This window comes from Sapajus apella, unplaced genomic scaffold (assembly GCF_009761245.1).
Source record: "Sapajus apella isolate SASKATOON/1434 unplaced genomic scaffold, GSC_monkey_1.0 scaffold4, whole genome shotgun sequence".
NCBI classification, from domain to species: Eukaryota; Metazoa; Chordata; class Mammalia; order Primates; family Cebidae; genus Sapajus; species Sapajus apella.
In genome coordinates, this window is record NW_022436944.1 from 590,811 (window position 1) to 604,847 (window position 14,037).

At 40.1% G+C, this 14,037-nt stretch overlaps 1 protein-coding gene and 1 non-coding gene across 2 annotated transcripts in view; one reads left to right on the forward strand and one right to left on the reverse strand.

Annotated features, from left to right (window-relative positions):
• Positions 1 to 650: 650 nt before the first annotated feature.
• Positions 651 to 14,037, reverse strand: part of PRKCI (protein kinase C iota) — an 84,614-nt gene continuing 71,227 nt past the window's right edge. The window contains exons 13-18 of the mRNA XM_032260622.1: positions 12,854 to 12,941; positions 11,754 to 11,879; positions 8,712 to 8,791; positions 6,981 to 7,070; positions 5,027 to 5,142; positions 651 to 1,016 (exon numbers count right to left, since the gene is read on the reverse strand). Coding sequence (XP_032116513.1) covers positions 929 to 1,016; positions 5,027 to 5,142; positions 6,981 to 7,070; positions 8,712 to 8,791; positions 11,754 to 11,879; positions 12,854 to 12,941 — 588 coding nt within the window. The 3' untranslated portion in view covers positions 651 to 928. The remainder of the gene's footprint in view (positions 1,017 to 5,026; positions 5,143 to 6,980; positions 7,071 to 8,711; positions 8,792 to 11,753; positions 11,880 to 12,853; positions 12,942 to 14,037) is intronic.
• LOC116545202 lies at positions 1,283 to 1,389 on the forward strand. The gene has a single exon (XR_004266235.1). It is a non-coding gene; the product is annotated as a U6 spliceosomal RNA (small nuclear RNA).

A 14,037-nucleotide genomic window follows, 5' to 3' on the forward strand; every position in this document is an offset into this window, starting at 1 on the left:
TTCCCAATTCTTTTTTTTTTTTTTTTTTTTTTTTGAGACCAAGTGTCACTCACTCTGTCGCCCAGGCTGGAGTAATCTTGGCTCATTGCAAATTCCATCTCCTGGGTTCAAGTGATTTTCCTGCTTCAGCCTCCTGAGTAGCTGGGATTACAGGCATGTGCCACCATGCCCAGCTAATTTTTGTATTTTTAGTAGAGACAGGATTTCACCATGTGGGCCAGGCCAGTCTTGAGCTCCTGACCTCAAGTGATCCGCCTGCCTCAGCCTCTCAAAGTGCTGAGATTACAGGCGTGAGCCACTGCACCCAGCTGAATTTCCCAATTCTAAGCAAGCAGCATATTCTATTACCAATTTAATAACTGCTGCTTTAAAAAATCGATAATTTATTTATGCAAGGCAAAGCAGTACTTGTTAAAGTTTACACCTGAATTTTTAAACATAAAGAACTCCAAAAGCAATAGGTAATATGAAAAGTTGTTGCATTTTATATTAATAGTTTATTTCAAAATTAAACCCTGAAATGACTTAACACAGAATGACAAAAATCATGGGAGGTTTATGATGTAATCCCACTATGTGCCTTAATGCAACAGATACTTTATTTTTAAATGCAGTGGTTTTCTTTTTTTTTTTTTTATAAATTTATAAAAAAAAAAAAAAAAAAAAAGGATTTCATTACTCATCTGTAGGCCTTTTAAAAACTGAAAAACCAGTTCAACTAAATTTTGACATGATTGTCTGAAAGCTAGTTTTAATTTTCTTCATAGTATAACAGATGTAATTGATTCATATACTCTATGAGAGAAGATACTGAGTGTTTTTTTTGTAGGTGGCAAATGTAAAATGGTTAATTGTATCCAGGCTGGTAGCAAGTTTATCCATGCATTAAATGGCAACATGAGTAGAATATGTGGTTGAAAAATGAGGATCAGACACATTCTTCTGCAGACATCAAAAGAGGATTGATATACTCAAAACCTTCAAATTCAGACTGATCAATCTTCCTCACAATGTCACTGTTGAAAGAAAAATAAATTTATTTTCATCATAATCAAGATTTCTTCAACCTTTAAATGGTAAAATAAGATTAAAAAACAAATAATTAGGCTAATTGTACTGAAAAAAAAACTGTAAATTCTTAGATTAATCCCCCAAATTTTCTAGACGAATCAAGAATGGAGTACTGAAAATTAAAAAAAAAAAACCCCAATAATCCCATAAGCATCTTTAGAGACAAAAAGGAGTTCGAAACTGAAGACTGTAAATAAAAAAGGCACAAGCTGTGCTCACTTCAGCAGCACATATACTAAAACTGGAACGATACAGAGAAGATTAGCATGGCTCCTGCGAAAGGATGACACCCAAATTCGTGAAGCATTATTATTATTAAAAAAAAAAAAAAGGCACAAGTTGTCACAATTCCAGAACAACATTCTTAGTTATAGGTGAACATCCAAGTTTGAATTAGCATTCAATTTAGTAGTCACCTCAACAGCCAGATGTTAGATGGTGAAGCCCAGAAGTTAACCAAAAGGAAAAGGCAATAGGAACAAGTACACTGAGAGACCTGGAATAAGGAGAGAACATCACAGGGAGGTCATGGGTCACAGAGAGTGGAGAGGTTGGCATTTTGTTACACTGGGCTTCTAGTTCAACACACAGTAAGAGTGAGTAGTACTATCAAATATTTAATACATAAACGTATACACCATATAGTACTAAGAAGCACAAAGTTACAGAGGATACACGAGGGGAGGTAACTCATACTAGAAGAGAAAGCAGTACTTGTTAAATTTTATTCACAATAAGCTAAGTCCCGTTCTAACCACAGTTCTAAAGAAAGGGGCTTCTAGGTTGGAGAAATCAAGGAAGGCAGTATTCATTCTGCAAACACTTAATGAATGGAATGATGGAAGACTGTGGTAGGTCTGGGGAAATGCAAGTAATTTATTTGGGTGGAGCACAGGAACAGAAGCGTGTTAGATGGCAGATGATGCTGGAAGAAAAATAATGGCTAAATCAAAGAAGCCAGTGATGTTTACACTGAGTTTCACCTTGATCCATCAAAGATCTGGTTGCATCTGAGGGGTCTCTGAAAGATGGGAAGATTTCAATAAGTAAAAATGAAGGAGGGATATAGAGGAATAAGCAGGCAGAGGCAGAGATAATAATACTATTAGGGAATGGTGAGTAGCTAAGACAGATCAGAACAGTGTTTGTATTATGGTGAGAGCTATCGCTAGAAAGTCAGGCTGGAGCAGATGTAGGGAGGCCTTAAATGCTAGCCAAGAGGACAGATGTTACCTGATAGTCAATGAAGGAGTTGTTGAAGGTTTCTGATTAAAGGGGTTCAAGAATTGGGGTGATACTTCACAAGGCATACAGAAGAGGTTGCAAAGTGAAGGCATAAAGATCACTTAGGAGGTGATCACTCCAGGTATGACTTGAATGAGGCCTGAACTAGGGTGTGTCAATGGGAAAAGAAAGGAAGGATCTGATGTAAATGATGATATAATGAAAACACAAACAAAGACTTGGCAACCACAGGTCTTATGTAATCTGTTAAGAAAAAGGAGGAGTCCACAGTCACTGACATTTGGAATCCGAACGACAGAAACACATCGTGGCATGGTAAGCAGAAATAGCAACTAAAAAGAAGGAACTGATTGAGAACAATAGAAAGAGACCATAAAGGGTCATTACTTGGATTTTAGACTTCATATATTTGAGCTGCTTGGCAGACAAACTGGGGGACATGTTAAACAAAAAGAAACGCAGCTCAGGAGATCTATCAGGGCAGGGGCTAAGTGTTTCAGAAACCACCATGCATTTATTCTTCACAGCAACCGTATGAGGTAGGCAATTCAAGAACAGGCTCAGAGAAGTTATGCAAGTCCTATCCAAGGTTACCCAGTTGGTAAGAGGTGGCATCGGGATTCAAACTCCTATCTTTTGATTAAATCCAGTGTTCCTTCTAATACATGATGCTGTTAGAAATAATCATTTGGTATACATCTTTCTCTTCTAGTAGACAGTATGCTTTTGGGGAGATTAGACCGTCTTGATTGCCTTTGACTGTCTAGTATTTAGCATGATGCCTTTTGCTCAATAACCATTTGCATTTAACAGAGAGTCATTTAAGTAGCTGGTATCTATGCTACAGGGCTAGCTGAAACCTCCAAGGTACAAACTGCATATAGCAAAGAGAAGGTTGTCATGAACAGAATCATGGAGCATCCTGGTCTCAAGGGGACAGGGAAAAACACATGAGAGAAAAGTAGTCACAGAGATGAAACAGAACCAGGATAGGCAGTGCCACCTAAGGCAAAGCTGTGAGTACCAAATACTTTACAGACATCAAGGGAGATGAGGATTGACCCCAAAATGCTTTACAATTCAGAAATTAAGAAATTGATTCAACCTTCAAAAGCTGGAGGACAGGTTCAGTTGTAAGGGGTTGAAGTGTTGGCAGCAAAAAAAAAAATTTTTTTTGAGACAATCAACGTTGACTAGTATGAAGAAGTTTGATTAGAAGTGCTTTGTATTTATTTTTCTTTTACCATGAGCATCTGTTAACTTTTTTTTTTTGAGGCTTAAAGATGAAATGAAAATGAAGAAAAATGTGGTTATGCAAAGAGGGGTAATGAGTTAGGGGGAAAAATCAGAGTATCTGAGCATGGTTACATAGAGGGAAGCAAACTAGAAAAAATTAAATCAAAGAAGTTCCAATAACAAGTTAACTGACAAAATGAAATCTCGGAGAAAACTAAGGCAATAGGTCTAGGAAAATAGAAGGAACACCCCTTGTAAAAGTGCCTTCCATGAGTAGGGAATGCGAGGATGTTGAGAAGAGTTAGAGAGCAATTCCGAGATGCAAGGTGGTCTGGAGACAGCTGGAAAGGATGCAAGGTCACCCCAGAGAGGTTATCAGTCCTTGCATCAAATTAAGGCAAGGTTAATCCATTAGCAGTGATGGAGAAAGGAGTAGAACTGAAGGCTTCTGAAATGCAGAGGCTGTTTGGAGCAGGCGCTGGGGGGAATGTGGTAAGAAATAACACAGAAGTAAAATGACTGCCAAACAATAAGGGCCTTTTTGAGATTAGAGAGAATGAATCTGTAACAATAGGTAAATAATCAAAATACCCCCAATTATTCTAAACTATAGTTTTAAAAGACGCGGCATAAGCACAAAAAATATTTCAGATCACTGCTGGTTGGATTTAATAACTCAACGTAATTTCAAAAAAAAAAAAAAAAAAAGCAATTTGTCAATACATGCAAGAGCCTTAAAATATTCATACCCTCTGACCTAATTCCCTTTCTAGGAATCTATCTTCAGGCAATACTCAGGAACTCAGACAAAGACAGTCCTTGTCACATGGGAAACAGTGCAGCACAGTAGAAAGAGCACAGGCCTTAGTCAGTCTGATTTGGGTTTGAATCCTGACTCTGCCACCTGATAGCTGTGTAACTTTGCTTAACCTCTCTGAGCCTCGGTTTCCTCATCTGTAAAACGAAGATGACAATAACTAGTTTACAAAGTTGTTGCAAAAATGAGAGATAATGCATGGTAAAGCAAAGGAGAAAATGACCGTTACTGTTAAAACTTATAATGACATAATGGATTCAAATACCAGTAACTGAATGGCTAAATAAATTATAGTATAAACAAAAAAATAAAAAAAAATAAAAAAAAATTATAGTATAGGCCAGGCGCAGTGGCTCATGCAGGTAATCTCAGCACTCTGGGAAGCCAAGGCAGGCTGATCACCTGAGGTCAGGAGTTTGAGACCAGTCTGGCCAACATGGCAAAACCCTGCCTCTACTGAACCTGGGAAGCGGAGGCTGCAGTGAGCCGAGACTGTGCCACTGCACTTCAGCGTGGGCAATAGAGTGAGACTCCATCTCAAAAATAAAATAAATTAAATTAAATAAATTATAGTATAATCTGATGAAACATTGCATAGTCACTAAAAACAGGGTTTCCAAAGAACTTAAAAATTTTTCAGTGTACAGAATTACTTACTCATCATCTGGAGTGAGCTGGACAGGTTCATTAGTAAACTGAGAATCAAAGTTGTCCAAACCAAATTCCCCAGAAATATTTGGTTTAAAGGGAGGTACCACCTGTTTTTGCTCCATCTGAAAAGACATATTGGATGACAGCTCAAGTCTGTATTCTTAGAAAAATTTCACCTCTACAGTTCTCCTCTGCCCTCATTATTTGTTTCCCTTTAAGACATAGTTTCACTCATGTTACCCAGGCTGGAGTGCGATGGCGCGATCTTGGCTCACCGCAACCTCCGCCTCCCGGGTTCAGGCAATTCTCCTGCCTCAGCCTCCTCAGTAGCTGGGATTACAGGCACGCACCACCATGCCCAGCTAATTTTTTGTATTTTTAGTAGAGACGGGGTTTCACCACGTTGACCAGGATGGTCTCGATCTCTTGACCTCGTGATCCACCCGCCTTGGCCTCCCAAAGTGCTGGGATTACAGGCTTGAGCCACCGCGACCGGCTGTTTCCTTTATTAAAGTGTGCCCTGAAGCATGGTTCAATGATATTAGCAATGATGAACACATCATTTACAAATATGAGCCAGGCTTGACAGCTCATGCCTATAATCCCAAGCACTTGGTAGGCTGAGATGGGAGGATCGATTGAGGCCAGGAGTTCAAGATCAGCCAGGCAACATAGCAAGACCCCATCTCTATAAAAAATTAAAAATTGGCTGGGCCCAGTGGCTCATGCCTGTAATCCCACTACTTTGGGAAGCCAAGGTGGGCAGATCACCTGAGGTCAGGAGTTCAAGACCAGCTTGGCCAACATAGCAAAACCCTGTCTCTACTAAAAATACAAAAATCTGCCAGGTGTGGTGGCGCCTGCCTGTAATCCCAGCTTCTCAGGAGGCTGAGACAGGAGAATCGCATGAATCCAGGAGGTGGAGGTTGCAGTGAGCCGAGATCATGCCACTATACTACAGCCTGGACAACAGAGCAAAACTCCATCTCAAAAAAAATAAATATTAGCAGGCACCATGGCTTATGCCTGTAATCCCAGCTACTTGGGAGGCTAAGGCAGAAGGATTGCTTGAGCCCAGGAGTTTAATCAAGGCTATAGTGAGCTACACTACAGCCTGGGTGACAGAGTGAGACTGTCTCTTAATAAAAATAAAAACAAACATAAACATTGACATGGGCCTCAGTAACATTATAACCTGCTTTATTATGTTAATGTTCAATTTTTTGGCCAGGCACAGTGGCTCACCCCTGGAAACCTTGGGAGACTGGGACGGGTGGATCACTTGAGGTCAGGAGTTCAAGAACAGCCTGGCCAACATGGTGAAACCCTGTCTCTACTAAAAATACAAAAATTAGCTGGGCATAGTAGCACGCACCTGTAATCCCAGCTACTCAGTAGGCTGAGGCAAAAGAATTGCTTGAACCCAGGAGACGGAGGTTGCAGTGAGCTGAGATCACACCACTGCACTCCAGCCTTGGTGACAGAATGAGACTCCGTCTTGGGGAAAAAAAAAAATTTCATTTTTTTTTGTTTTAAAAGTTTTCTAAAAAGCAGTTTAGAGCATGGCTTTAAGTTTTTAAAGCTGTAATATGTTAAGAAAATAAAATTTGGCCCAAGATAGGCCAGGCGCAGTACTTTGGGAGGCCGAAGAGGGCGGATCACCTGAGGTCAGGAATTCAAGAGAGCATCCTGGCCAAAATGGTGAAACCGTGTCGCTACTAAAAATACAAAAATTAGCTGGGCATGGTGGTACACACCTGTAGTCCCAGCTACTCGGGAGGCTGACAGGAAAATCACTTGAACCCGGGAGGTGGAGGTTGCAGTGAGCTAAGATCATGCCACTGCACTCCAGCCTGGGTGACAGAGTGAGACTCTGTCTCCAAAAAAAAAAAAAAAAAAAATTGGCCCAAGATAATAATGAAACCTAATCTAATAGAGAAAGTAATTAAAATTTACATACCATATCCCAATCAACATTTCGGAAGAATGGGTGTCCCTGAATATCAGCAAATCCTGTTTGAGGATGACAACCCAATCGTTCTTTTGGGTCCTATGGTGAAAGAAATGTTTCAAGAATTGGGTGAATGTCATACTTTAAAATAAATCATGTTTGTGATCTGTGTTTTGTGCCTATTACATGATACTCTTATTTCTGAAGTTGGAATGGTCTACCTTTTACTTATAAAAAGTACAACTCTACAACAAATTGAGTTATTTGAAGCCTGTGACAGGTAAGATTTCCTCATGGCACTTTCTCCACCTATCATGAAATTAAAACAGAGACTCATCACCATTTCCTTGCTAAAGAAAAACAGGAGGAAAAAGAGAGCAGCAGAATCATTTGAGCAGCACCCAGCCGTTTCTTTGGCATGACCTGCAGTGAGAGTCAAAACATGTAAACCTCTAAATTTCATCAGAAGTTTGTTTATAGCTCAATTTAAAAGGCCCATGCCCAGTTACAGCAACAAACCATAATCTATGTAAGACAATGATACAACCATTATCTGAATCACTGGACTGAGAAGAAGCCTGCAACTTAGAAAAAGTCTTGGCTTATTCATTACTATGAATGAGAATATGTTCCCATTTTTCTTTCTGATAAATGGCATTTTATTTTGCATATCAACACCTCTTGCCTTCATTTTTCACTATGTGAAAAAATAGGTTTCAGGTTTAAATCTTTCCTCACGAATTGTTGATTTTTTAAAAGGGTTCAATTTCTTATTTCATTAAAATTCATCATTATCTTATCTATTTACCTTGGAAGGTAAATGTATATCAATCTTCTTCTTTTTTTTTTTTTTTTTTTTTTTTGAGACAGAGTCTTGCTCTGTCACCCAGGCTGGAGTGCAGTAGGGAGATCTCGGCTCACTGCAACCTCCATCTCCCTGGTTCAAGCAATTCCCCTGCCTCAGCCTCCCAAGTAGCTGGGATTACAGGCGCACGCCACCACACCCAGCTAATTCTTTTGCATTTTTAGTAGAGACAGGGTTTCACCATGTTGGCCAGACTGGTCTAGAAGTCCTGACCTCAGGCTATCTGCCCACCTCAGCCTCCCAAAGTGCCGGGCTTACAGGCGTGAGCCACTGTGCCCGGCCTACATCAACCTATCATACCATTTACTTAAAGCAGAGTTTATGATTGCCAAGACTCTTAAATCCTAAAATTCTTCTAGCCTACCAATAGCAACAAACCAACACACAATGGAAAGATATTCACATTTTTAAGAGCCGAAGACAGAATTTCATTTCTTCTGAATTTTACCTAATTATAGCATTTTTGACATGAGAATTTGTAGGAAGCACTATGGCCGAAGTGCTCAAAAAGTACATGGTAATAAATAGATTCTATGGATGACACAGAGAAAATGGAAACAGAGTTGAAAGTACAATTATGGCTAAACTCAAAGATTAAATCTTCCCCTATGTGAGAACATGGTATATATTATTTACACACAAAAAAAATCATATGTAATATATAGCTCGGGAGTAAATTTTATTGCCAAAATGGAAAGGACAACTAACTTTGAGTAAGAGACAACTTACTCTTTGGGTAAGAGACAAATTTTCGATCAAACAGAAAAAGTTACATTCTCTACTGTTTTGGAATTTTACATTTCCCAAACAACTCCTGACCAGTTTGATATGTACATAGAGACAAATCACGAAATATTCTTATACACAATTTATACCTTGTTAAGAAAACTCTTCAGAACACTTGCAGCTTTTACAGACAGAGAACGTGGTATGCGAATTTGTTTTTCCAAAATAACTAGAAAGATAAAAATTATAGTATTATATTTAATTTTTCATGGCTTTAATTTTTTTTCTAATTCTTTTTTTTAGAAAGGGTCTCGCTCTGTTGCCCAGGCTGGAGTGCAGTGGTGTGATCACAGCTCACTGCAGCCTTGACCTCCTGGGCTTAAGCAATCATTCCCCTTCAGCCTCCCAAGTAGCTGGGACCACCGGCACCACGCCACCATCATGTTCGGCTAATTTTTTTTTGAGGCAGAGTCTTGTTCTGTCACCCAGGCTGGAGTACAGTGGCAAGATCTCAGCTCACTGCAACCTCTGCCTCCCAGGTTCAAGCAATTCTACTACTTCAGCCTCCTGAGTAGCTGAGATTACAAGCATGTGCCACCATGCCCAGTGAATTTAGTGTTTTGGGTAGAGATGGGGTTTCACCATGCTGGCTGGGCTGGTCTCAAACTCCGGATCTCATAGAGGTCAGTGATCCACCCATCTCAGCCTCCCAAAATGCTGGGATTATAGGTGTGAGCCAATGCGTCCAGCAATGCCTGGATAATTAAAATTTTTTTTTTTTTTGTAGAGACAAAGGTCTCACAATGTTGCTCAGGCTGGTCTTAAACCCCTGGGCTCAAGCAAACCTCCTGCCTTGGCCCCCACAAAGTACTGAGATTACAGGTGTGAACCACCGTACCTGGCAATCTTTACATTTCTTTTCTTTCTTTTTTTGTTTTGGAGATGGAATCTCGCTGTCTCACCCAGGCTGGTATGCAGTGGAGCAATCTCGGCTCACTGCAATCTCCGCCTCCCAGGCTCAAGTTATTCTCCTGCCTCAGCCACCTGAGTAGCTGGGATTGTAGGCACTTGCCACAACACCCAGCTAATTTTTTTGTATTTCTAGTAGAGACAGAGTTTTGCCATGTTGGTCAGGCTGGTCTCAAACTCCTAACCTCAAGTGATCCACCCACCTTGGCCTCCCAAAGCTTTGGAATTACAGGTGTGAGCCACTGAGCCTGGCTGTCATCTTTAAATTTGTTTTTTTTTTTTGAGACAGAGTTTTGCTCTTGTTGTCCAGGCTGGAGTGCAATGGCATGATTTCAGCTCACTGCAACCTCTGCCTCCTGGGTTCAAGCAATTCTCTTGCCTCACCCTCCCAAGTAGCTGTTATTACAGGCATGCGCCACCACACCTGGCTAATTTTGTATTTTTAGTAGAGACGGGGTTTCACTATGTTGGTCAGGCTGGTCTTGAACTCCCAACCTCAGGTGATCAGCCTGCTTCGGCCTCCCAAAGTGCTGGGACTACAGGCATGAGCCACTGTGCCCAGCCTAAATTTTTATTATAAGATATTTAAGGCATTCCAGGAGAAAAAATAAGATATTACATAGATAACTGAAGTGCCTCCTGTACTTTCCTAATCTCCTTCTTCTTCTATCTTCTCAGAGATAGCCTGTAATCTGAATACTATTTATCATTTACACGAATCCTATTCTTTGACTAGCTGATTGTACCTCAGTTTCCTCATTTGTAAAACAGAAATTTAAAAAATACTTCACAGGATTGTTATGAAGTTTAAATGAGTTAACATTTGTAAAATGCTTAGCATATATAACATGCAATTTTACTGGACACTGCCAAATTCTTTTTTAAAGCTGCTGTGTCCGTTTTCATTCCTACCAGCAGCCTAGAAGAGTTCCAGGTGCTTCACATCCTCACCAGCACTGGGATTATCAGACTTGAACAGTTTAATCAAACAGACTGTATGAAATGGTAACTCATTAACATTTTAATGTACATTCCCTTAATGGCTAGAGAGACTGAATGTCTTTTCACATATTCCATGGCCATTTGGGTTTTCTATTATATGAAATGCCTACTTATATCCTGTTAAGGCTTTAATTAAATGTAGAATTTTATAGTAGTTTCCATACTTTTTTGGATTCTGTGCTAGAGGTACCTATACTTGCCTGCTTGTTTCTGTCAGTTCTTTTTTCTTTGCTCTTGCTCCCCAGGCTGGAGTGCAATGGCACAGTCTCAGGTCACCACAACCTCTACCTTCCAGGTTCAAGGATTCCCCTGCCACAGTCTCCTGAGTAGCTGGAATTACAGGCATGTACCACCAGCTAATTTTGTATTTTTAGTAGAGACGGGGTTTCTCCAAGTTGGTCAGGCTGGTCTCGAGCTCTCAATCTCAGGTGATGCCTCGACCTCCCAAAGTGCTGGGATTACAGGCGTGAGCCACCACACCCAGCCTGTCAATTCTTCATATTCCCTGATGTGGGGCCTTTCCCTGCCATCTTCTGATCACTCATCATCTTGGTACTCTATTTTCCCCTCATACTGTCTTGAACTTATACATTCAGCCTCAGGGTCCCTGTGTAAAGATTATCCTCTCTAGCCACAGGATTCCTTTCTCTAATCTGTTTGTGATGGATAATTCTAAATAACACCTATTATGATTTTGAATATGAGAAGGTAACTGCGAACAGGAGTGAAGACTACAGAGAAGAAAGAATGTGTTAAAAAACATCAAAATCTAATACATGGAGGCCAGGCGCAGTGGCTCATGCCTGTAATCCCAGCACTTTGGGGAGGCTGAGGCAGGCAGATCACTTGAAGTCAGGCGTTCAAGACCAGCCTGGCCAACATGGTGAGACCCCGTCTCTACTAAAAATACAAAAATAAGCTGGTGTAGTGGTGCATGCCTGTAATCCCAGCTACTCAGGAGGCTCAGACAGAAGAATCGCTTGAACTTGGGAGGCGGAGGTTGCAGTGAACTGAGATTGTACCACTGCACTCCAGCCTGGGCTAAAGAGTGAGACCCTGTCGCAAAAACAAACAAAAAGAACAACAATAAAACTTAATAAATTTAGTCAGGAGTATACTTTCCAGATTATGCTTACTTTTACTCAGTAATCTGAATCACTGTCATGTGTACTCTAAAATAGGTTTTTCTCAGAGAATCTCTGTAAAATACTCCATATTACCTTGGAATAGGTAATCCTCTGTGTTCTGGTCAGGGTTATCAGAGCTCCCAACAATATCAAATGGAGACCTTCCTGCCATCATCTCAAACATTAGCACTCCAAGAGCCCACCAGTCAACACTGAAACCTTCAGAAAGAAATTTTAAAGCAATAAATTATACACTTTGCATTCTTGAAAGTTAGTAACTAGAGATTTTATCACATAAAGGAAAAAGAAACAATGAAAAAGTCAACTCTAAATGCATTACAACTATCATGGTAGGCACTGAAGAGTATAGCAATGCTTCGTTTATTAACAAGGGTAGGTACCTAAAAGATAATTTTAAAAATAAAATTATGAGGAAAAAAAAACTTTGTTTTTTCATATATGTCTACTTTCAGACTCACGCCCAAATTGAATATTGTGTGTTGAGGATATAATTAGATTGTATTTGAGAGTAACCTCCTTGGTCTTAAACTTGATCTTTTGCTAGCTGATAAGCCTGTGAAGGACAGTGGATTCGGTGAGCAGCTTTCACAAGTACCACATTCTCCTTTATATCTGATCAAGGCAGAGGGCCAGAACCCAAAAAGTCAAATGCTTTCTCAAGATAAGTGTATCTTTGGGTGCCTGAGATACAGTTAATCTTCCCACCATCTCTCAGATTCCAAGGGGGAAATATCCCAGGAAATCTGAACAATCTTCCGGGGTTCATGACTCTGGAGTCACATGGGTGATATTCTGAATCCTTGACTTTAGGGGAGTTATTTAAACTTTCTGTATGTCAGTTTCCTCATCTGTAAAAGGAGAATTAACAGTATTTACCTCATAGGGTTAAGAGGATTAACTTAGTTAATATATGTAAACTGTTTAGAATAGTGCCTGCTACCTTTTAGTGTTTGTCACTAATAAAACTATTATTCAGCTTGGTATCCTTAAATACTGCCAAAGTCCTCCCACTGTCTCTGATTTTAAAGTCTGGAGCTCTTCAGAACAGGATCAAGAATGCTTATATTAATAAGATCATATCAAAATGCATTAATGTACTATAATACAATTGGTAACACATTTAACCACCCATCTAGCAATAGCTAAAATAATATCACCAATTTATTTATTACCATAATCTTCTCCTCTTAAAATTTCAGGAGCAATGTAATTAGGAGTACCACAGAAAGTGCTGGTTGTATCTCCTGGCCGTAATCCTTCCTTTTATTAAAAAGAAAAAAAAGGAAAGAATAGATTAAAAATTCTGTTTTAAATTCACCCTTTCTATTTCACCTGTAAGTTCAGAGTCTGTAGTGATACATTAAATTTACTTAACATCACTAAAACAATTGCCTTTTTTTTTTTTTTTTTGACAGGGTCTTGCTCTGTTGCCCAGGCTGGCATGCAGTGGCATGATTTCAGCTCACTGCAACCTCCACCTCCCAGGTTCAAGCAATTCTTGTGCCTCAGCCTCCTGAGTAGTTGGAATTACAGGAGTGCACCAACATGCCCAGCTAATTTTTATATTTTTAGTAGAGACAGGATTTCACGATGTTGGCCAGGCTGGTCTCAAACTCCTGGCCTCAAGTGATCCACCCACCTCAGCCTCCCAAAGTGCTGGGATTACAGGCGTGAGCCATCATGCTTGGCAATTGCCTTTATTATTATTATTTTTTTTGAGACGGAGTTTCACTCATGTTACCCAGGCTGGAGTGCAATGGCGTGATCTCAGCTCACCGCAACCTCCGCCTCCTGGGTTCAGGCAATTCTCCTGCCTCAGCCTCCTGAGTAGCTGGGATTACAGGCACGCACCACCATGCCCAGCTAATTTTTTGTATTTTTAGTAGAGACAGGGTTTCACCATGTTGACCAGGATGGTCTCGATCTCTTGACCTCGTGATCCACCCGCCTCGGCCTCCCAAAGTGCTGGGATTACAGGCTTGAGCCACCGCGCCCGGCCCGCCTTTATTATTAAAATCACAGATCACCACTAAATAGCTTAAAGACCTGTCCTTGTTAGATATAGATAGCATTGATTCAATTAAGATAAGACTTGCATTTAAAATAACTTACATACAAGTTAAGGCATATTTCTTGATGAAAAGAAGCACTTTAAATCTCACCTCCTAATACAACCACTGTTAAGACTACAATATTTTCCTTCTGTTGATTTTCCTAAGTTGTTTTTTTGTTTTTGTTTTTGTTTTTTTTTTTGAGACGGAGCTCACTCTTGTTGCCCAGGCTGGAGTGCAATGGCATGATCTCAGCTTACTGCAGCCTCTGCCTTCAGGGTTCAAGTGACTCTCCTGACTCAACC